The following is a 22,614-nucleotide window of genomic DNA, read 5'->3' on the forward strand; positions in this document are numbered from 1 at the left end:
GGGGGTGCCTCCCTGAGCCCCCGACCGCCTTGGATCCCGCGATCGTTCCACACGCATAGAGCACGCGGCACGTTTCCTCCTGGCACAGTCCGGGGCTCTGCGTTCACCTGTGTTGCGAGTCCAGGACCCCCGTGTCCCCGGGCCCCCCGCGTGCCGGGCGCGCAGCAGGTGGACGGCCGGGTGCCGGAGCGAGGGGCTGAGCGAGCATCCCCCCGGGACCCCGCGCGCCCTCCGCTACCCCGCGCGGCGCCGGAAGCGGCCGGCCCGGCCCCCTCCCCGGGGCGCCCGCCGCCGCCGCCGCCGCCGCCGCCTTATCTCGGCGCCTCGGGGCCGCAGGAGGAGTCGCGGGTGCGCGGGGAGGGAGGCGGCGGCGGCATGGCCCGGGGGCCCCGGGGCGCCGGCATCCTGCCAGGCCGCCTGCTGCCGCTCCTGCTGCTGCTCTGCCTGGCCCGCGGCGCGCCCCGAGGGCCGGGCGCCGACGGTGAGTGCGGGCGGGGAGCGGGCGCGGCGTTGCGGGCGCGCCCCGACGCGCCCCCGACCCTGGGCCGGGCCGGCGCGGAGCCCGGGAGTGGGGCGCAGGTGGGGGATCGGAGGGCGGGGCCCCGAGACGCGGGAGGGCCTCCGGGGCGGGCTTCGCCGCCTCCGCCCCCGCTCCGGGGCTGCGGGGGGACGAGTGCGCGGCGGCCCGGCCTGCGCCCCCGGGGGACCCGGCGCGAGCGGGGGCTGGGCGCCAGCGGGGGTGGGGGGGGGGGCGGCGGGAGAGCCGCACCCGGTGCGCGAGGGCGTGGAGGGGCGTTCCGTCTGCACTGTCACGCTTCCGGCCCGGCTGTGGGTTTTGCGCGACAAATTCTTGACCCGGAGCAGTTTTCTTTCTGCCTTTTAATTTGTTCCCTTTGATGAAGAAGCCGATGCTAATATGGTGAGGAAGACGTGTAAGGAAGTTTATGGAAATAAAGCATTCATTCATCCATTCATTCACTCAACAGATGAATGGTCCTTGAATAGTTTTCCTCTGAAGGATGTGAGGTCCCTGTGCCGGCCCTCCTTGAGCTCATATTCTGGAGAAGACAGACAGGCAAAGAATCCATTTCCAGGCAGTTTGCAGTGGTTTTTATTCCCCCCTCTGCAGAACTCAGTGTTGAATGTGGAAGGATTACGCAGAGGATTCAGACACGGAGGGAAGGTGGCATTTACTCAGATAACTGTAGTAAAGGCAGAACGCCACCAGTGCTTTGAAAAGGTGAGTGGTTAGAGGAGGAAAACACGACTTCTGACCAAGGGAATCTGGTGGCCTCATGGATAAGGTGACCCTTGAACTGGGCCAACAAGGATTGGTAATATTTGGATATGGGAAGATGAGGAGAAGGGATGCCAGCTCATAGCAGAGGGCACAGTCAGCTCTCCACAAGTATGTGTAGAATGAATGAATTCCAGATGGAGGGGACAAAGTGAGGAACCACATGGAGGCACAAAAGCATGGGGGCTGCCTTTCAGTTAGACTGGTATGTAGGAGGTGGGTGGGAAACGGGGGCAGAAAAGCAGATTGGATTTAACCAGAAGGCAGAGTGTTGTGATTGGCAGACCAATGCATTTAGACTTAGTTGTTTCTGGGCAGTAAGTAGCCTGGAAATCATTGCAGGTTTTAGTATAGGGAGTGATATAAAAAGTGGTATACGGAAACCCTCCAGCTTCCCTAATAAAATGAAACACTTATCCTGTAGTGGATGGCAAATTCCATGTAAGGAGATACATGGGGACTTTGTGGCTCAGACTCCTGTTGCCCCCAATTCTCTTCACCTTGGGACTTTTACCATCACCGGACAGTGTTTTTCTTGATGGCTGAACCTTCTGGAGTGGCCATTTTTGTACATCGAATGCTCTGGTGGGCTTTCTAACTTCCTTCTCTAACTTGGTCTCCCACGGCAATGTGCATAAAAGCTTACAGACGCTTGAAGCCTATTTCAGAATCTTTGTGTTAAGACTGTAGCCTAGGAAACTGTCCACTGTGGTCTCATTGACTTGCTGGCCCGAGATGGTTGAACAAAGTAACTACCTAAGGCCATCCATCTGCAGCTGCTTAATGGCTGTGGGGTGAATTTGGGGAAATGGAAGCTGGGGTTGCCTGGTTGAGGCTCCTCTCCCTACACAAACAGGCATTTTCGTTTATAACCGTGGAGAACCTGATTTGATTAAGGGCAGGTTTCCTTGCAGTGGACAATGTGGGAACTGACTGGAGGCCTAGGGGCCATTGAGGAAGTTGTAATATCTGTTCTAGGAGTTCCAAGGCCTGGCCCCACAGTCATGACAGCGAGAGATGAGGACTGCGTGTAGATGATAAGGTGGAAAGGGAACCAGAAGGACTTAATGACAGATGTTAAGGTGCAAGGGAACGCAAGAGGGAAGATGGAACACTAAGGGTTTAGGACTGGGTGACTTGGGTATATGGGTTATAGGAGGAAAAAAAAAGATTTGGAAAGAAAGATGCCTAGTTGTTTTGGAGATCCTGAATTTGAGCTGATGCTAGGACTTTTGGAGAGATGAAATCAATGGGGAGTTGAGACTGTGGACAGTAAGTGTGTGCAAATGATGGAGACTTGATGGTCATTTGAAGCCTTGAGGTTGATAAGAGTGAGACGACCAAGGGCAGATTCTTGGAAAGACTAAGTTCAGGTGGTAGATGCACGTGGAGGAGAAAGAGCAGCGGCCAGATAGGTCGGAGGAGGACTGGGCTAGTAGAACATCAAGGAAACCAGGGGAAGGGGAGTTAAGGGAGTGGAGATTGAGAACAAGGCTTTGGATTTGGTGACTCTGTCAGTGGAAGCCAGAGCTAGCAGAGCAGTGAGGGTGAGAGCCAGATGCAGAGGGCTTGAGCGAGTGCAGGACCTTGGCTACAGAATAGAAAATCTTTCAAAAAAAGATGGAAGGAACGAGAAGATAACATCCAGTTGGGCTGGCCAGGTCAGTGCAAGAAATTTTTTTGCGGGAGCGGTGGTAAAGCAGACTCCAGCACATTTTAGAATGAGGGGAATTATTCAGTAGAGGGAGAAACTGAAAATGCAAAAAGAAATGACATATTTACTGGAGCAGATCAAAAAGCAAAGTTGGTCTACAAGTGTTGATAGGGAGGGAGAGGGAAGGAGAAGAATGGAGGCCTGCTCTTCCCTTCCCCCACAGCTAGCTACTTAGTGAGGGCTGTTCATTTTTCAAAACCAGCCCAATTGTCCTCCCTCCTGGAGGCCCCTTGGAGTTATCCATTCCCTTTGCAGCACCATGCCCACAACTCTGTACCATATTGCATGAGACATTGCACTCTTACTTATGTACATACATATTTACATGGTACCCTTGCTCTATACACTTATATCATATAGCAATGTAATTGTTTACTAGACTAAGAGCTCCTTGTGAGTAGGGACTGTGGCTTGTACTAGGAATCTGGTATGGAAATAAATGAAGACCACTCAAATGAGAACAGGCAAAGGCTGTTTATTCAGAGCTTGCTCTAGCAAGAGAGTCAGCCATCATCACTTACATTTGTCAGAGATTCAAAGGCAGGCCAGGGAATGTGAAAACTTTACAGTGGAACAAAAAGGAAGGCTTCAGGTATGCCCTGGTTGGTTGGAGGATGTTGCCATGAGGAAGCTGGAGGTGGCTTCTCTCTAACAACTGGCACCTCATGTGATTGGTTAGGGGAGCATATTTGGCTTTCTCTGATTGGCCCTAAGTTTGAAGCATGGGCAAAAGTTACAGAAGCTCTCCGATATTGATTAAATCCTGACCACTTGGGACTTATTGCTACAGAGGTTGTGGTTGGACTTAGACCGATGGCTGTAGATTGTGGGTCAGAGTTCTCTTTTTATGTACGGCCTGGCCGTTGTCCATTTGTATATTCAGTCTCTCACTGGTAACGTTGCTGAATTACATTGAACTGTTATCCAAGATGTTGCAGGGAAGAGAGAGTGGAGGAGCCAACGTCATGTGGCCTGAGTGTGCGGAAAGTGTGAAATGGTAGTTGGTAGAGCAGGAGGGTGTGGGTGGCGGTGGTGGGGTGGGGTGTGTTGCCAAGCCCTAGGGGAACAGAGAGGTTAGGAATGAGCGAGGAGGGCTGGGACCAGTCAGTCCTGTTTCTTAACCTTCCCTTGGCATTACTCTTGCGTCTGGGAGTGGCTGGAGAACTCTTGGCTCAGGCCCAGGTGGGGTTTGGGAAGGCCACAGGGTGGGCAGAGGGTGGGCAGAGGCCTTGAAAGGCTTGGGGAGCGATGGTGGAGAGGGTCGGGGAAGTCGTTGTTACTGTATAAAGTGTACCTGACTTCCTGCATAGGAAGAACCATCCCATAGGCTTGGTCTTCCCTCTGTCACCACAGATCACAGCAGCATATTCCCTGTTCAGCGTGAGGAACAGGAGGAAAGAGGGGACACGGAGGGAATGCATTGTTTTGGCGTGACTTACAGTTGCTGGAAGTAAGGGAGAAGAATTAGAGCCCACAAGCTGATCCCCACCGCGGCCTGTCTTCCCCCTCCAGGCGCTTGGCCTTGAGCACATCCTGAGCTTCTTCTGGTCAAATCCTGAAATGGGCTCCTAGGTCCCTGCAGCCTGAGTTAGCAAGAGGCCTATTGGCCCTAGCTCTGCGGAAGAGACAGGGGGTTTGAATTGCGTGGATTAAAAAAAAAAAGGTATGCAGCTTGCTCAAGAATATGAGGTAGCCTGTTCATGGGTGACATTCAGGACATGAACCTAGGGTGTGGCTGCTTTGCTCAGAACTCAAATGCATTGATGCTGGGCAGCTCAGCGTGGGTTGGTTCCCAGTCTGAAGGCCAGGTGTGGGGCCCCACTGCGAGTTGGTCTTGGTCAAACAGGAAGGTGGCCAGAAGAGGGCAAAAGGGCAAAAGCAGCTGTGGGCTGATAACCATTTTACACCAGGCAAGGTTGTGGGTTCTCGATGGGGCATGGCAGCCCTGGGCTGGGGAGGGGAAGGGAGTGGACAGTGGTTCCCATTGTCCCTCAAGGATTATACTGCTTGAAAGAGCAGAGTGCTCTCTGTGTTGGGGGATTTTTAAAGCACAGGCTATGTTTTTGTTTTTGTTTTTTCCTGTCAGGGATGTTGAGGAGAGGAGACTCTGAGGCCTCTCAGGTTCCGTCAGTCTCTGGAATGTGATGCAGTCTCTTTCAAGCAATGCAGTTGTCCGTCATGTTTGTTGTAGAAGACTTGGGAATGCTTTCTTTTCCTGAGCTTCGGGCCCCCTTTGCTTATTTCCTTAAGTCACTGGCTCTGTTTCCACATGTCTCCACGAGTTTGAGAGACAGGATCTCAGGAGGGTTGGGCAGTGGGCTTATTTAGTCTGACCGTGAATGGTTGGGGATTCAATTAAGATGTGAATTCAAGCACTCTGTTTGTGCCTTTAAAACTTCCTTCTTCCCTTGAGAGTGGACAGGATCTCTTCACTGGTTTGTCACAGTCTATCTGCTGTTATTTCAGGCGTGCATGTAAGTTGTTGCTTGAGTACTGAAACACAGAGTGAGAGGAGTCGGCTCAGGCTGGCAGCCTTCACTCCATCCCGAGGTCTAGGTTTACGGTGGTGTGTGTTGCAGACGAGGGAGGGGTGAGCAGGGCTGAAAGGGTGAGGAAGCTGACCTTCCAGCATCTGAGTCAGATGTTACCCAGACAGCTGGGAGGATGTGGGGGAGGCAGGGAGTGATCATGGAGATGAAGGTATTATGGTTCACAGACTATCAACCCCCTGAGTAGGTGGGCATCTGTCCACACAACGATATTGCTTTGGGTTTTCGCATCAATGCGGCTCTCCATCACTCTCTTCATTAGTATAACTGGGAGCTGGCTAGCTGTCAGTACCTTCATTTATTCATGAACAAAGAGCTGTTGAGTGCTTGTTATAATAATGTCTCACATACTCTAATTGCTTTACCATATTAACTCATTTACTCTTTGATCCTCAAAACAACCATAGGAGGTAGGTTTATTACCATCCTCGTATTACATACAGATTTACAGGAAGCTGAGGCACAGAGATAATCAAGGATTACCCAGCTAGCAAGTGGCCAAGCTAGGCTTGTAGCCTAAGTGATCTCTGTCTTAACCCTGCCCTGATCCAGTGTGTCTCATACCAGGCACTGCATCATGCACGACTTGTTTCTAACAACAATAACAATATGTGTGGAAAGAGACATAAATATTCATGTAAATTAGCTCTTTGTCTAGTGCTCTAGAGCTCATACAGCATTTATATTTCTCATTTAATCCTCGCAACACGATCTCCGTCTTACAGATTAAAACCAGAGCTCTGACAGTTTCACTTGCCTCCGATCACATAATGAGGGAGCAGGAAAGAAGACTCCAACCGAGGTCGAGACACCAAAACCCAGTGTCTGGTCCTGTCATCGTTGGATGTGGTTTTAGCTGGCTTAGTCACTGCAGGGTAGAGAAGGCAAGCGAATCTAAGGTGGCGGCCCTCAGCTGAGGCACACAAGAATAGTAGCAGAGTATTTGTCAGGCTTTTCCTCCCAGATTTTTGGAGTCCAAACTCTCCACTTTCTCTGCCAGTGATTCTGGGCATCGCTAGGGCAAGGGGAAGAGGGGGTCCCTCAGCTCTGCAGTAGTCCCCTCAGTTACTGTGTGTAGCCACCTCTCCGCTCTCCAGAGCAGAATCTGCTGAAGACAGAAGTCAAGTCATCCTTGACGTGGATGTGAAGCTGCCCCCTGCCACCATTCCACCCCCAGGTTAGAACGAAGGCACAGGGTTCTGGGCACAGGCCTGGAGAATTCTTCTCCTTTGGGTTATTTTCTCTGTCCTGTTGGTCCCATAGCTGTGCTGTGCCTCAGTCTAGACTTGGTGAAAGATGTCTTCAGTATTGCCTTTTCTTTCCTCAGGATCCTGACCCAAGTCCTTGAGATTGAGGGAGACTTTTGTGCTGCTGGTAGTGTGATCTATCTGGGAACGTCTTAGAAATGCAGATTCGCAGGCCCCACCCACGCCTACTGAATCAGACTTCCTGGGGATTCTGCTTTAACAAGCTCTCCAAGTAGGGTGACCAGCTGTCTTGGTTTGCAGGGAATTGAGGGGTTTCCTGAGACAGGGGACTTTTAGTATTAAAACTGTGTTGAATTGGTTACTCTATCTCCAGTGATTCTGTGTGTGTGTGTGTGTGTGTGTGTGTGTGTGTGTGTGAGAGACAACAAATGTTTACTGTTGTTTTAAGTTGCTAAGTTTTGGAGTAATTGTGTAGCAGCAAAAAACTAAAAACTAGGAAGGAATAAATATGTTATTAATGTCTACAAAATTTAACATTGTTAAATTTTAAAATTGCTTTGTAGACTAGCTGCATACATTTATGCTCTTCTCCAGTGATTCTTAACTGAGCTAGGAGCTGTTGACCAATGGACACTATTGCGTGGTCAGCAGTAGTCCCCAGACTCACCCCAGCCCCTGCTTTTCCTCGAATTGGGGTGTGCTTCCTACCTCTTTCTTTAGGATAAGTTTTTTTTTTTTTCCTTTCCCCTAGAAGACAATTTGGTCCCTCAAGCAATTAGAACTCAGAGGGCCTCCCTACTAGGCCCTGCAGACTGGGCTAATCATGGCTGAACAAGAAGCTTTAGCAGAGGTCCATCTTCCTCTGGAAACCACTTTCTCTTCTGCAGGTGGTCTGGGAAGCCTTTGGTAGCCTGGCACACGTCTTGTCTTTTTTGCCAATAGGGTAACCAACATTTATTGAGCCAAACATGCCAGGTACTCTCCTTGGAGCTACACTGATGCTAAATTATTCTTAATGGGTCATTGAAACAGCTACCCTAAGAATGAAGTGTCAGAACATTAGAGGGAAAGGACTTTAGGGGCCCTTTAATCCCTGCTACTCAAAATGTGGTCCACATGGCAGCTTGTTAGAAATGCAAAATATAGGGCCCCACCCCAGACCAACTGAATCAGAGCCTGCGGTTTAACAAGATCCCGAGGTAATTTGAATGTGCTTTAAAATTTGAGAAGCCCCAAACCCTTGTTTTACAGATCAAAAACTGAATCCCAGAGATTTGCTAAAAGTCAAACAATGGCTTAGACTCAGCTAGATTTAGGATCAAATTCTGACTCTTAAGTCCAGTACTTTCCTATACCTGGCTGACTTCCTCCAAGGCCATATTTTGTTTGGTTCTATTTATTAAATGAATTTGAACTTAATTCTGTTTATTTAAGAACTCTTTAAATTCTGTCCTTCCCTAATTCAGACTGGACTTCCTTTAATTTATCCGAGTGGGTGGCACTACCTTGCTTCTTAATATTTTGTGTTTATTAGATTCACTCAACGGTTACATGAAGTAATCATTTTCTATCTAATGTAAGTTTCTGGAACTGGATGAATATAAAAATGCTGTCATCTTTATAAAGATAAAGATCCCATATAGGGAAAAAAATCAAACATCTTACCATTTTATTGTTTATCAATTGAAAAAAGAACATAGATATATACATATATGTACACAGCAAAGTGACGCTATTGTAAATCAACTATACTTCAAAAAAAAAAGTATAGTGTTTATATCTATTATTGCACTACCCACACACACTGGAGTGAGTGTCTGTCATGATGTGGTTAATCACAGCTGGGTGTGTGGATGTGACCCAGGATCCATTATTTAGAAGGTATTTCCAGGATTTTGGTTGCATGTGATTATGAATTGACAATGTCTTTATGGTACTGTTTTAATATGTTGTGCATTAAAATGTTAAAATGGTTAAATAGATTTACCCCACATTGGTGGACATTTAGTATGGGGACTCATTCTTCCTTCAGCTCTGTCTGTTGCCCCTGTAATCAGGAGCCTTCCTGGTCCATTTTCTCCAGGTTGTAAAACTGCACCTCATGCCAGGGTTAGTTAGGGGACCTGGGCGTCTAAGTACTCCTCCGTATTTTCCACGTGTTCCTTGAACTCTCAGCCCCTACCCTTTACACTTGCCTTTTGGGGCACTCAGTGACCTCATTCCTGAGCCTTTCAAGTGGGCTTTTATTTATTTTTATTTTATTTTAATTATTCTTCTTTTCTTTTTCCTTCCTACCTTCCTTCCCTCCTTCCTTCCTCCTTCTCTCTCGTTCTTCCTCTCAGACAGTCCCCATGTGTCCATCTCTTACACCTTCTGAAATATTGTCAACATCCTTGTCTGCTGTTATCTTCTTTTCCAGGATTTATACCTTTCTGGTCCTTAATGTCATTTTACAATTTTGGGGTGGGAGGTTGTGAGTGTATTAAATCTGCCATATTTGACTGTAAGTCTTTCATTTGTAATTTAAAAGAAATTGCTTGTGTATTTTTTGTTACAAGCTCTTTTTCTTCGTAATATTTATGTCTGTATATGCTCTTTTTTTCCTTCACCAATCTTGAGTTTTGACTACTGGTCTTTATAAATGGACTGACCTTGGCAAACTTGTTTTTTCCCAATTAATTTGAATACAGTTTCCAATTCTTTAACATCTTTTTAATCTTTACTAAGTCCTAACCACCCCCCTCCCCCATAAACCTCTATTTTGTTTTTTTCCTGTTTTCAAGCTTTTTGCATTAAAATTCTATTACCCCCATCCCCCGGGTGCCTGCTTTTCTTTTTCTCTTTTAAAGTCTATAAAAACATGTCAAACTCAGCTTTTCTGGAGTAGATAAGCTTTTATATCTGGTATTAAACATTTCAATGTTGATATCCTCTTTGCCCCAAGAATTATTGAGGAGAGTGTTCTGTAGTTTACAAGTAGGTTTACATTTGGGGATGCAAGTCTTATGTTTTATCTTGTAGTTTTATTACATTATTACGTGGTAATCAGTATGACCTCTACAATTTCTACTTTTTTGAGATTTGCTGCATTTTTCTTTATGGTCCGGGATGTAATAAATTTTGTAAATATCCTATGGTAATTTAGTATTGCTTAGTGATAAGCATGGCTTGTCTCAGTTTTGTGTTATGTTCTGTTTGAAAAAAAATAAAAAGCAAGCCTGGTTAAGAGTATTTATATATCTCCCTTTCTCAGTCAGTTTAATGCCTAGAGCAGCCTGAGGGCTAAATCTTTATTACCTGGTTAGTAATGGGGCCAGGACTAAGATGAAATTCCATGCTGAAATGTTCGTACTAGGCCACTCCTGATGTTACAGACACTGGGAGTGCAACACAATCTCCCACATGGCCTCGAGTAGAAATTCTTGTTTGATCTTGGGCCGTACATCACCATCTGGTAGATTTGAGTGTTTTAGGAATTTTAGCCCCAAACATTTTTGCTGCTTATCTAAATAATTGGGATCTGGTCATGCTGCTGGGACCTGGCTGTTATCTCACTGGCATTTTAAACACATTCACCACTTCTTCCCCGAAAGGAAAATGGGTAGGGCAATAGATGGAGTTCTTCTCCCTTCCATTTGCTTTTTAAGTTGTAGCCAGTAGGACTGCAGTTTCCTTTATCCAGTTGGTCAGTAAAAATATATTGAATGTTTATAACGTGCCATAATGGTATATGGGCAAATGACATCATAATCCTTGTCCTTGAGAAGCTCATTTATAATAGCAAGCTGGAAAGACAGAGGTGGAACAGAGTACACTGACAAATTAATATTGTTGGTATGGGAATGTACAAGCGCCTGGGGAAGACAAAGGAAGGTAAGGTAGCTTTAATTTTCCTCAAGAGTGGAGGAATGGGGAAGACCTCAGGGAGAGTGTGTTGGTTAAGCTGGGTCATGAAAGAGGAATAGGTGCTGGTTGGACAAAGAGGGAAGCATAGGCATTCTAGACAAAGAGAACATTGTGACTACGGCATGAAATAAGACAGTGGATAGCATGTATGTATGGGAAAGAGTAGTCGGCCTCTTGCCTGGAGAACACTGTGTGTATTTGGGTTTGGGAGCAGTGAGGCTGCAGAAGTTAGTCTGGGGTTAGGCTGATAAGAGCATTGCGTGCCGGGGGAATTTACCCTTTATGGGCAATGGGTAGCTGTTGCAGGTTTCTAAGGATGGGATAAAGTCTACCCTTTATAATTTTGGTATTCAAATTTTGGTTCTCCATTGCAAGTGTTTACTACCCCAAGTGTGACTCATCTAGAGTTGGTAATCGAAATGTTCTTTTCCTGATATATACAATTTATGATTCAGATTTGGATGTCTGTGCCACTTGCCACGAACATGCTACCTGCTTGCAGAGAGGAGGGAAGAAGATGTGTATTTGCAAATACGGATTTGTGGGCAATGGGAGGACTCAGTGTATTGGTAAGTTCTGAATCTTGGGTTAGGCTGAAAAGTTGAATCAAGAAACAAGATTCTAAAAAAAAAGACACAAGATTCTCTAGAGTTAGAGTTGACGTCCTTCAGTGAGGTGGTGGTGGTGGGGGGGGGCATTGCTAGACATTGCTATTTTGTTCACGTTTTTTTGTTACAAGAAGTTTTGTCAATTGTAATGAGTCTTTGTTTTAGTGTTGGGATGTATTCTTTCTCTAGCATCTTCAAGGAATTATCCCTCATGTTCGAGGTCATTGAACTTTGACTCTCTGGAAACTCTCTGACCTAACACAGATCTGAAATCTGTTTTAAGTCTTGAGTTTAATGTAACTCGAGTGAGTATTGCATTTTTAAATCTCTCTAGTTGTTTTGATAGAAAACTCTTCAGTACCATGAGGAAGAACAAAACACAATTGCCTGTTGAACTTTTTGGCCAATTGGTGAAATACTGTTGCTTTGAGTCTTACATCTACCAGAATCTGTCCTCCAAATTTTTTGCCGTTGTGACCCTTTAGGGTCTTGGATGACTTAAAGAAATACAAAGACCTTTGGGCTAGAAGCATCTGGCATTATTTTTTGTCTCATAGCATCCGCCATGAGAGTCAGACAATATCCAGGTTCAAACCCCATACAGAGAGAGGGAGAGTTTCGTAGCAACTTTGTAGTAGAGAATGTTAGGATAATCACAGTTTCCTCCCAGCAGCTGTGTTGCCTGCCGTAAAAATATGGATAGTTTTGCCTTGTAGCTGTGGATTGACAGTATATACAACCTTGTTTTGGTATCTTTGTATTTTTTTTTCTCCCCAAAGAAAAATAACAAGTCCTGAGTTTAAAAAGTCATATTCTACTTCACAGGTACATGTTTTCACAATCACACACCACTGCCCGCTCCTGCAGGCTGGAGTTGGGCCTTCTTGACCTCTCTCTCTTTAGGATTCTGCCCATAAGATTCTTCACCCACAGCTTGCTAGCAGGTGCTTGGAAATGAAGTTGGGGTTGGGGAGCACGGACAAGCCTTTTCTGCTCCATCCCCTAATGAAGTTCTCCTTCCACGAAAGCTCGCTGCGATCTTGATTGTTCTTTGACTTCTGAACAATAGAAACTTCTCTGAATGGGTGGAGGAGGCTTTATTAATTTATGTGGTACTTGCTCCCAAACACTAGACACTGAATATCCCAGTACTTGGCCTGATAAGACCACGCTGTAGGTCACAGGTGAGATCATAGGTGTGTCAGAGGTGCTGTAACGTGGTATTAAGTCAAGGGACCTAAGAATTCTAGAATCCCCTACAAACGCAAATGTCCCTTCTGACGAAGTCTGCAGGGGAGATATGCCTCAGAAACAGTAGCAAAGGACAGGAATATTCCATCTTATGGGCAGGTGGACTTATGTCTGAAACCCCCATGCCCTGCTTAGTAAGCGGGACTGGACGCTTGGCCTGGCAGTGGCTTGAGGGTCTGTTCTGCCAGTCTGAGCTCTCAAGCAGGTCTTACCACAGATGGTTTAATGATGAATAGTGTTCCAGATTTCATTAAGTTAAAAAAGATAATATAAGAAGAAAAAAAAAAAAACCCACCCGATTTTCAGGGGGGCAGGGGGCGGTGGGTGGTGCTCTTGAGTTAACAGGAATTGAGTGCAATTGTGGGAGGGCATTGAACTGCTTTGAGGGAGCCAGTAGTACAATAAAGCACTAAATAACAGGAAAACTCCGGTTCATAAGTGGATGGTTCCACCCACTGCCCCCACCCAAAAAAAAACTAGTCGGATAGATCAGTTGTCAAAGGATGCAAAAGAAATTGCTCACAGGAGTTTCCCCTGATGGTAGAAACTGGGGCAGAGTCAGCAAACTCTAGCCTGGGGGCCGAACTTCCCCGCTGCCTGTTTTTATCATGGAGTTTTATTAGCACACAGCATTGCTAATTTGTTTACCTGCTGTCTGTAGCTGCCTTTGTGCTTCGAAAGTATGGAATTGCAGTTGCAACCAGACACCTGTGACTGGCCTTTGATGGAAAAAGTTTGCTGACCCCTGAGCTGGAGGACAGAGACGGGAGGGAGGTTTACTCTCATTTTACATTGATGTCAAATTATTGCATTAGAAATACACAGGGCAGGTTCTGTGGCCTCATCAAGTAGCCCACGTTCCAGCCCCTCCTCACTGGGTGGTTAACATTATTTATGTGCATCCCTGATGATTAGCAGGAGCTGCTCCTGCCAGAATATTAGCCCTGCCCCCGGATGAGGCTGGAGCACTAATTCCATTGTGTCTCCTGGTAACTCAGAAGTAACAAATTTTCCAGTTAATCATTGGATGTAAAATCACCCTACTCTGGTTTTCATAAAATAAAAAGAAAAAAGCAAGAGAATGGCTGGGCTGGAAATGTGGGATTCTGTTGGATTTGATTCCCCAGGCCTATGACAAGATCTTTTCAAGTGTGGAGAAGTTCAGAAAGCATCCCTTTCTCCCAATCTTCAAGTAAAATGGACTGTCAGATTGAGAGGCTGGGTTTCTCTTGTGGTTTTGTATACACCTGGCACAAGACTACGAGGGGCTTGTGTCCTGTAGTCTGAGAAGCATAGTGAACATTGAGAAGCAGCTGGGGAAATAGATCTTTCTTTCCGCTGTTGTCAGAGAGTATTGATTCCCAAGTCCGTAGCACAGAGACCAGTCTGGGTGGTTGATCATGGTATGGGCTGATAACCCTTTCTGTGCATTGTCTCGATGTATCAACAGATAAAAATGAGTGCCAGTTTGGAGCCACTGTGGTCTGTGGGAACCACACATCTTGCCACAACACGCTTGGAGGCTTTTATTGCATTTGCCTGGAAGGATATCGAGCCACAAACAACAACAAGACGTTCATCCCCAATGATGGCACCTTTTGCACAGGTACTCAGGAAGGGGCCACAGTGATGGTAACATAGTGATACGGTGGGATGGTATCTGGTACCGGGGATGTGGAGGAGGGAGAGGGCGGGGCCCAGACAAGGTGTGATTTAAGGGAGAGACTCTCCTTTATCTACGAGGGAAACTTGGACATGGCCTGAGTATTAGTTAATATCAGGGAATTATTCATTTTGTTAGAGGGAATAACTGTATTGTGATATTTAGGGTAACATTCTTATTTGGAGACCTGTGTGCTGAAGTATCTAGGGGTGTTATTACGACGTATCTAGTGTTAATTTATCTGTAAGGTACTTAAAATTTTTAAAAAACTTTTTTATTGGAGTATAATTGCTTTACAATGTTGTGTTAGTTTCTGCTGTACAACGAAGTGAATCAGATATATGTGTACATACATACCCTCCCTCTTGAGCGTCCCTCCTACCCCTGTAAAATACTTTAAGTGGCAAAATGTGAACGGTTATTGAATCTTGGGGGCAGAGGTGAGTCTAGGGGAGACTTTAATATTCTTTTTCTTGTTCTGTGTGTTTGAAAAGCTTTATAACAAACAACAGGAGTGGCTCTCCGGGATGGTGTGCCATCTGCAGTTTCCTTGGAGTGACTCTGGTACCTGCCAGCTCTATGCACGCTGCCCAGGGGTGGGCCCTGTGATGCCGCAGGGTGCTGCACCAGTGAGACGTGTGCGCTTGTCTGCTGCAGGAATAAGACAAGTGAGGAGTGAATAGGTCGAGCTTTTAGGACCTCAGTAGCTTTGAAGGTCAGATTTTGGGCATATGTTGGTCAGATACAAGGGGCGGGTAAAACCCTCCTAATTTTCAGTGGCTCCTGTATTATCTGAATCCTGTTTACAGCCTGTCACAATAAAATAGCTGTTAGGTTTTCTAAGAAAATCTTTGAACAGTAATGAAGAGGAAAGGCAGGAAAAGACTCCTGGTTCTAAGACGGCTTTGCATAGACTTAATGACTTTCCTTAAAAGCTTTATGGTATTTAAAGGTTTGGGGGAGAAAAAAAGAGAGAGGAGAGCATTTTTTATCTTTTTACCCACCAGGAACCACAGGTTCTGATGTTCTGATTCATTCCCCCTCTTGACCTGTACCAAGATAAACACCCCTCAGAGGGTACATTTGATTTATTCTTGGCATGAATGAACACATTCCCTCAAAGAAAACTTTTTATAATATCTTGTTGTTTTAGGTAGCAAATTACTTGCTACATGATTGCAGAAGTGCAGTGTTGCAGAATTAAATTAGGTGCCTTAAAAAAAAGATACCAATTAAAAAAAAACCTTACAAGATAATGATCTGGTATTCAGTTCATTCAGTATACATTTTTCATGTGCTTCCTACGTGCCAAGGCTGTGCTAGTGGGAGGTGATGGCATACAGCTAATTTCAGTATAAAGTGTTGCTTATAGGTAAGCAAAGGGCACTTTTCAGAATCTGGAATCTGTGGGGACACTTGCCTTGGAAGTAGGTGAGAGATACCTGAAATTGTGTTTTCAAAGCTGTGGGAGTTTGACAGGGAAAACTTTTGTAACTGTATATATCAGTATAGTTTCCAAGGATGCATTCTGTTTTTAAAAAGGTAGGAAGAAGAAAAAGAAAGAAATATTTTATGCCAGGGCCAAATAGATGTCAGCCTAGGAAGAACCAATCTTCCTGGAATAAAATCCTGATCTAGGCTCTGCTTCTATTTATTCTACTCCTTGTAATTGTTTAGTGACCTTCGCTTTAAAAAAAATTGAGATATAATTCATAAACCATAAAATTCACCCTTTTGAAGGGTACAGTTCAGTGGTTTTTAGTATAATTCACAAAGTTGTGTGATAATTTGCACTATCTAATTTTAGAACATCTCATTAACCCCAAAAAGAAGCCCCATATCCCGTGGCAGTTATTCCCACGACCTTTTTTTTCGAGGTCCCCATTTATCACTTTGTAAAAGCTGATTGATGACTTTTCTTGATGACACTGAGTTTCTTCCAGAATCATGGTTGCCATAGAAATATCAGTGGACTTTAGGTAGGGCAGAAGCTTAGCAAGTTTTGGGGTATCAGCAGTTATCCAGTGTTTGCCTGGAACCAGAAGACTGTGAATCCTAGTTCTTAAATTCTGAGAAATCCTGGGACCCGGTGTTTATGGTACTTTGCAGAGTTCAAGTCAAGTTCAGGAGCCGGTTGCAGGTAGGCCTCTGGATGTCAGTGTGTATAGGTGAGGAATGAGTTGCAGGGGTTCTAGTGCTGGAGAACCTGCTGATGTTCTGGCCCCCAGGCTGCACCTGGAATGACTCCTGGTGAACATAGAAGCTTTGCCATGAGCCACAGCTCAGAGGAAGAAGCTCTATGGTACTTGTGGTGTGAGGGCATTTCAGAATGCCAGAGGCCTTGACAAAGGTGCCATTGTCCCTCTTTGAGAGTAATGGGGCCATGCCCGAATTCCTCCTGCAGTTTATCACCTCCCACACTTTACTCGTGCCTCTAACCTGCCTTTTGAGTTGAGTGGGTCAAGAGAAAGTGGAAAAGTATGAGACTAATGTGGAAATAAGGCCCAGGGCTGTCATCTCCCTACCAACATGGCTCCAAATAGGCACGGCCCTAGGAGGGTCTGCTAAAAACTGCAAAATACTCTTTCTGTGCCTTTGAATTCCCCAACTCTTGGGAATCCATCTTGACTCTATTGACAACATCAACCTTCTTTTTTCATAGACTCATTTCCTGCTGTATCAGGGCCCGAGGCCTTTTCTTCTAGAGAAATGTAATAGCACTTCAGCCTTGGCTGAGAAATGGGGAAAATGGGGGTGGGCAGAACCTAGAGGGAGTGAGTGCTTTGCCATTCATCAGTTCCTGGAACCTGCTGCCCAAAACCTGCATCCCATAGGTCTGCCCACGGTGAAGTAAACGCCTTCATTCCTAGATGTAAACTGCTACCACAGCCAAGCCCAATGTAGTCTGTTGGTGTTTCTCCCAGATCAGGAGGCTTTTTTTCCACGTGAGCCTTTGCCTACAGGTTTCTCAACTGCCCTGCTGTTTCAGGTCCTGGGGCAGCCTGCTGTGGCCTCAGACACAAACGCGCAGCCCTGCCGAGATGCTGCTTGCTCGTCGTGGGCTGCTGCTCTCTAGGCTTACAGCCGTCCTGAGATTTCTCCCACTGCTCTCTCCAAGCAAAACTTTGCTGCCCAAATCCCAATCCTTTGTTTTATTTTTTTATAAATTTATTTATTTATTGGCTGCATTGGGTCTTCGTTGATGCACACAGGCTTTCTCTGGTTGCTGAGAGCGGGGACTCTTCTTCATTGTGATGCGCGGGCTCCTCATTGCGGTGGCTTCTCTTGTTGCGGGGCACGGGCTCTATGTGTGCAGGCTTCAGTAGTTGTGGCACGAGGGCTCGATAGTTGTGGCTCACGGGCTCTAGAGCGCAGGCTCAGTAGTTGTGGTGCACGGGATTAGTTACTCTGAGGCATGTGGGCTCTTTCTGGAGCAGGGATCGAACGCGCATCCCCTGCATTGGCAGGCAGATTCTTAACCACGGTGCCACCTAGGAAGTCCCCCAATCCTATGTCTTAGCTGGATTTATTCCTAGAGTCATATTTTACCGCTCTGCAAGAAGGCAGAAGCAAGGAAGAGTAAACCCAAGGAAAATCACGCTGGGGAGTGTTGCTCGCTACTGCCCACAGCAGTGCTCATAACCATTGGCTCCTTGCCTTACTCCCTGGAGAATCCCCATGACTTCTGCTTGCGTCTCCAACTGTAGTGGTGATGGCTTCAGACCCCTGCTACGGCCCCAGTGCCTAGCAAGGAGAGAGAGGCCAAAGATCCTCAATCAAAATATGATTAAACCAAGGCTCCATCCCTCCCAAAGCCAGAGACTTTGACTCAGGTGCGATTGTCGCTCTTGGGGAGTGATGGGGCCATGTCTGAGTTCCCACTACAGGTTAACATCTCGCACCCTTTACTTTTGCCTCTTACTTGTTCAAGCCCCAGGATATAGACGTCCCAGGTTCTTTCCAAAGGCCCTGTTGAGTACAGTAAAATATACACACAGAATTCTTCTTTACTCCACTAGTTTAAAGTTTTGGGAGGAGTATTAGGGACAGGGGCTGGGCTTAAGTTTATTTTTTATTTATTTTTTATTTTTTATTTTTTTATTTTTATTTTTTTTATTAAGTTTATTTTTGAACTATCTGTAAAGTAGGGTTTCCTAAGCAAACTGTCACTATTAGCAAGATAGTGAAGGAAATGTTTAGCCCTTTAAGTTCAGGCTCTTTGCTTACAGCCATGCATCTCTGAGCATGAAAATGCTTTGAAAGTGGTTCTCCATTTATTCAGCTACTGCTTTGGCAAAAGTTCTGTGTCAAAAGGATGGAGCTGTTACCCTAGGATGAAGCTCTGGAATAGAATTGGGGTGAATGGGTCATTTAATTTTTTTTCTTTTCTTAAAAAATATTTTTATTTATTTATTTATTTATTTGACTGTGCTGGATCTTAGTTGTGGCATGCGGGTTGCTGAGTTCAGGATGTTTAGTTGCAGCATATGGGATCTAGTTTCCTCACCAGGGATCCAACCCTGGCCCCCTGCATTGGGAGCACGGAATCTTAGTCACTGGACCACCAGGGAAGTCCCCTCTTTTTTTTTTTTAATTGAAGTATAGTTGATTTACAATGTTATGTTATTTTCAGGTGTATGGCAGTGATTCATATATATGTTCTTTTTCAGATTCTTTTCCCTTATTAGCTATTGCAAAATATTGAGTATAGTTTTCTGTGCTATACAGTAGGTTCTTGTTGGTTATCTGTTTTACATGTAGTAGTGTGTATATGTTAATCTCAAAATCCTAATTTATCACCCACCTCCCTTCTGTCATTTACTTCTTCTTCTTTTTTTTTTTTTTGGCCACATACTGTGCGGCATCCCAGTTCCCCGACCAGGGATTCGAAGTCCCTCCATCATTTACTTCTGATTGTAATGATCCGTGATTGTTCTTCCCAAAAGGAGACAGTAGAATAAATCAATACTTTTCCCCCATTGAAGGAACACAGCTTTATTTTTTCCATTTATTAAAAAAATTATACTCATGTAGAAAAGTCAAGCAATTATGGACATATATAAGGGAGAAAGGAAAAAAAATCACAATGTTAACCCAGAGGCAATGACTCTTTATATTCTGGCAGATCTCTTTTAAGATGCCTCTATGCATATGTAACGCAACCATAGTTTTAGATTAATAACATGTGTATGTTGTTCCATCACCTGATATTTCACTCCTATAATACGTGGTATTCTTTTCTCCATATCTGACTCCATGAGGTAAGAGAAGACAAAATTCACTTCACTCACAACACATGATCTTTTCATTTCAATAAAAATAAGTATGTAACCCAAGAGAAGTGAAAATATATGTTTATAAAAGACTTGTATACCGATGTTCATAATAGCCCAAGGTGGAAACAGCCCAAATGGCCATCAGCAGGATGTTAGGTAAATAAATTGTGGTACATTCCTATAGCGGAATACTAATTAGCAATAAAAAGGACTATCTGTTGATACACAACATAGAAGAATATCGGAAACGTTGTGTTGAATAAAAGGTGCCATACACAAACACGTGCTTCGTAAAAGAGTCCATTTATATAAAGTATGGGCAAAACTAATTTATAGAGATAGCAATTGAAAAGGGGTTGTCTAGGGGTGGGGTGGTGATTGACTAGAAGGAAACATGAGGGGACTTCCTGGGGTGATGGAAATGTTCTATAGCTTGTTTTTTTTTTTTAAATAAATAAATAAAAGTAAGTAAATAAATAAATACATTTTTGGCTGCCCTGGGTCTCTGTTGCTGTGCCCGGGCTTTCTCTGGTTGTGACGAGTGGGGGCTACTTTTTGTTGTGGTGCGTGGGCTTCTCATTGCGGTGGCTTCTCTTGTTGCAGAGCACAGGTTCTAGATGCGTGGGCTTCAGTAGTTGCTCCTCAGCATGTGGGATCTTCCCCAACCAGGGCTTGAACCAGTGTCCCCTGCATCGGCAGGCGGATTCTTAACCATTGCGCCACCAGGGACGCCCCTGTACCTTGCTTCAATGTTGGCTACATGGTTGTATGAGATTTTTCACAACTCATGAACTGAACACTTAAGATCAGTATATTTTATTGTATATAAATCATAACTCTTATAAATTAATATAGAGATGGATATACAATACCTTTTAAAATTAACTACCTGGAATTCATTAAGTGGCTGTACTTTGTTACCTAACTGATTATTATTTTCCCCTATTGTGATTGTTTTTCTGTTTTTTTTTGCCATTGTAAGCAATGCCATAATGAATATCCTTGCACTTTCATCCTTGCAAGTAATTATCTCCTTGTTATAAATTCTGGAAAGTAGTTTCTGTGTCACAAGGATACCTACACATTTTACATTTTGATACATAGTGCCAGACTATCTTCCAGAAAGTTCATACCAATATTCTCTCTCACTGATATTTTATGAAGGTCTTCATTTCTTCACATCCTTGTCAACACTGGGTAATATCAATAACTGATATGAATTTAACAGTCCTGATTTTAAATGGGTGTTTGTGTTCCTCTAATGTGGCTTCTGAAGACATAGGTTTCTGAGCTGAACTTGGCATTTCAGGAGGGAAGGTGGCCTCTGTCTTAGAGCATTTAAATCTAGTGCAGCAAACCGTGTGGCCACTCCCCTGATTCCAGCCAAGAACGCCATGGCAGCGTGTGTACACATGTGCACGCTCACTGCTCATGGTCAGACTCAGGTGTGGGTTAGGAAGGAGTGGCTTGTGCTCCAAGGAGAACTGAGTCAGTACAGAGGCGAGGCCCATTCATGTATTGAGGGCCAAAGGTCGGCCAGCCCAGTGTTTAGTGCTTTCCACATCGTTTATTTAATCTCTGCAAAAATACCCTACTATAATTAACTTCATTTTACAGTAGTGGTTTGGAAAGGTTAAGGAACAGACATTAGTACAACTAGTAAGTAGCAAAATCAATTCTCAAATCTGGGTCTGTTTGACTTTTGAATCCATGAAAGGACTTTAAATATAGAACACCAGGGCCCTGGCACAAGGTCAGAGTGTCCTGCTCAGTTTTGCTACTTTCTACCAAAGAATTGTTCTTGTTGTGGATAAAGTTAAATAATCCTATACATAGAATGAGGTGTAGGGAATTTTCTCCGTTGATTGGTTAAGTATGTTAATAAGGTTGCTCAGAACATTTTTTCTTCAAGCAAACATGTTATCACCTTGGAGACCCCGTGGAATCTACCACTACATGGAGAAGTTATTCTGATGAATTTAACATGTTTATCTAGCCAAGATTCTAGAACAGTTTAGAAAAGGGATGGTTTGTGAGCATTAGGAGGTAACAGGGGATTAAAAGTCAAAACTGTGAGACTTCCCTGGTAGCGCCATGGTTAAGAATCTGCCTGCCAATGCAGGGGACAGGGGTTCCAGCTGTGGTCCAAGAAGATCCCACATGTAGTGGAGCAACTAAGCCCATGTGCCACAACTACTGAGCCTGCACTCTACAGCCCTCAAGCCACAACTACTGAAGCTGGCATGCTACAACTACTGATCCTACACGCCTAGAGCCCCCAACAAAAGAAGCCACTGCAATGAGAAGCCTGCTCACCACAACAAAATTAACCCCCACTCGCCACAAACGAGAGAAAGCCTGCATGCAGCAACAAAGACCCAATGCAGTCAAAAATAAATAAATAAATAAATAAATAAATAAATAAATAACAGAAGTCAAAATCGTGTCATACTCATCTCAGTGATACAGGGTAGATACATCTAGACTTCCTTAAAGCAACTGATATCTTTGACAATCTCTGTGGACAAGATAGAGAATTGTTGATTGGGTGATGGTACAGTTAGATTGTAAAGGGAGAAACAGTGTGGCATAGTGGTTAAGAATATGGCCTCAGAAGCCAGATACCTGGCTTCTGATCCTGGCTTTTGCGCTGCTTTACCTGAGTGACTTCAGTCCAGTTGACCATTCTGTGCTTCAGCTACTTCATCTGTAAAATGGGGATAATCATAGCATCAACCTCCCAGGGTTATTGTGAGGAATAAATAAGATGCAAAATAATCAGTGATAAATAATGAAGTATTTAGAACAGTGGTTGGCATGTGCGAGATAACATGCAGGAGTTATTGTTATTAACAGTCATTATAATAATTATTGTTATTAGGCTGTTGAATGTATGCAAAGCAAACTGATTAATGCCTGTAGTAACTCATACAGAGCTAATCATTATCTAGAAACTCCAAATATTTTCCATACTGCTGCATTTTTGCCCTATAATACTTGGACCCCTTATTTTTAGCAGTCTACTGAAAAATTCATTTATTCCCACTCACTATCTTCTGAGAAGTCTGGGGCAGGTGAACAGGCTGGAAAATGGTTTCTGTGTTAGAGATAGAAACATAAATGCATTTTACAAATTTCTCAG

The 22,614-nt window shown here is 44.6% G+C and overlaps 1 protein-coding gene across 1 annotated transcript in view; it reads left to right on the top strand.

Annotated features, from left to right (window-relative positions):
- Window positions 1–372: 372 nt before the first annotated feature.
- The window catches only part of SUSD1 (sushi domain containing 1), a 123,433-nt gene continuing 101,191 nt past the window's right edge, over window positions 373–22,614 (top strand). The window contains exons 1-3 of the mRNA XM_057723478.1: window positions 373–481; window positions 11,130–11,243; window positions 13,984–14,139. Coding sequence (XP_057579461.1) covers window positions 376–481; window positions 11,130–11,243; window positions 13,984–14,139 — 376 coding nt within the window. The 5' untranslated portion in view covers window positions 373–375. The remainder of the gene's footprint in view (window positions 482–11,129; window positions 11,244–13,983; window positions 14,140–22,614) is intronic.

This window comes from Hippopotamus amphibius, chromosome 2 (assembly GCF_030028045.1).
Source record: "Hippopotamus amphibius kiboko isolate mHipAmp2 chromosome 2, mHipAmp2.hap2, whole genome shotgun sequence".
Taxonomy (NCBI): Eukaryota; Metazoa; Chordata; class Mammalia; order Artiodactyla; family Hippopotamidae; genus Hippopotamus; species Hippopotamus amphibius.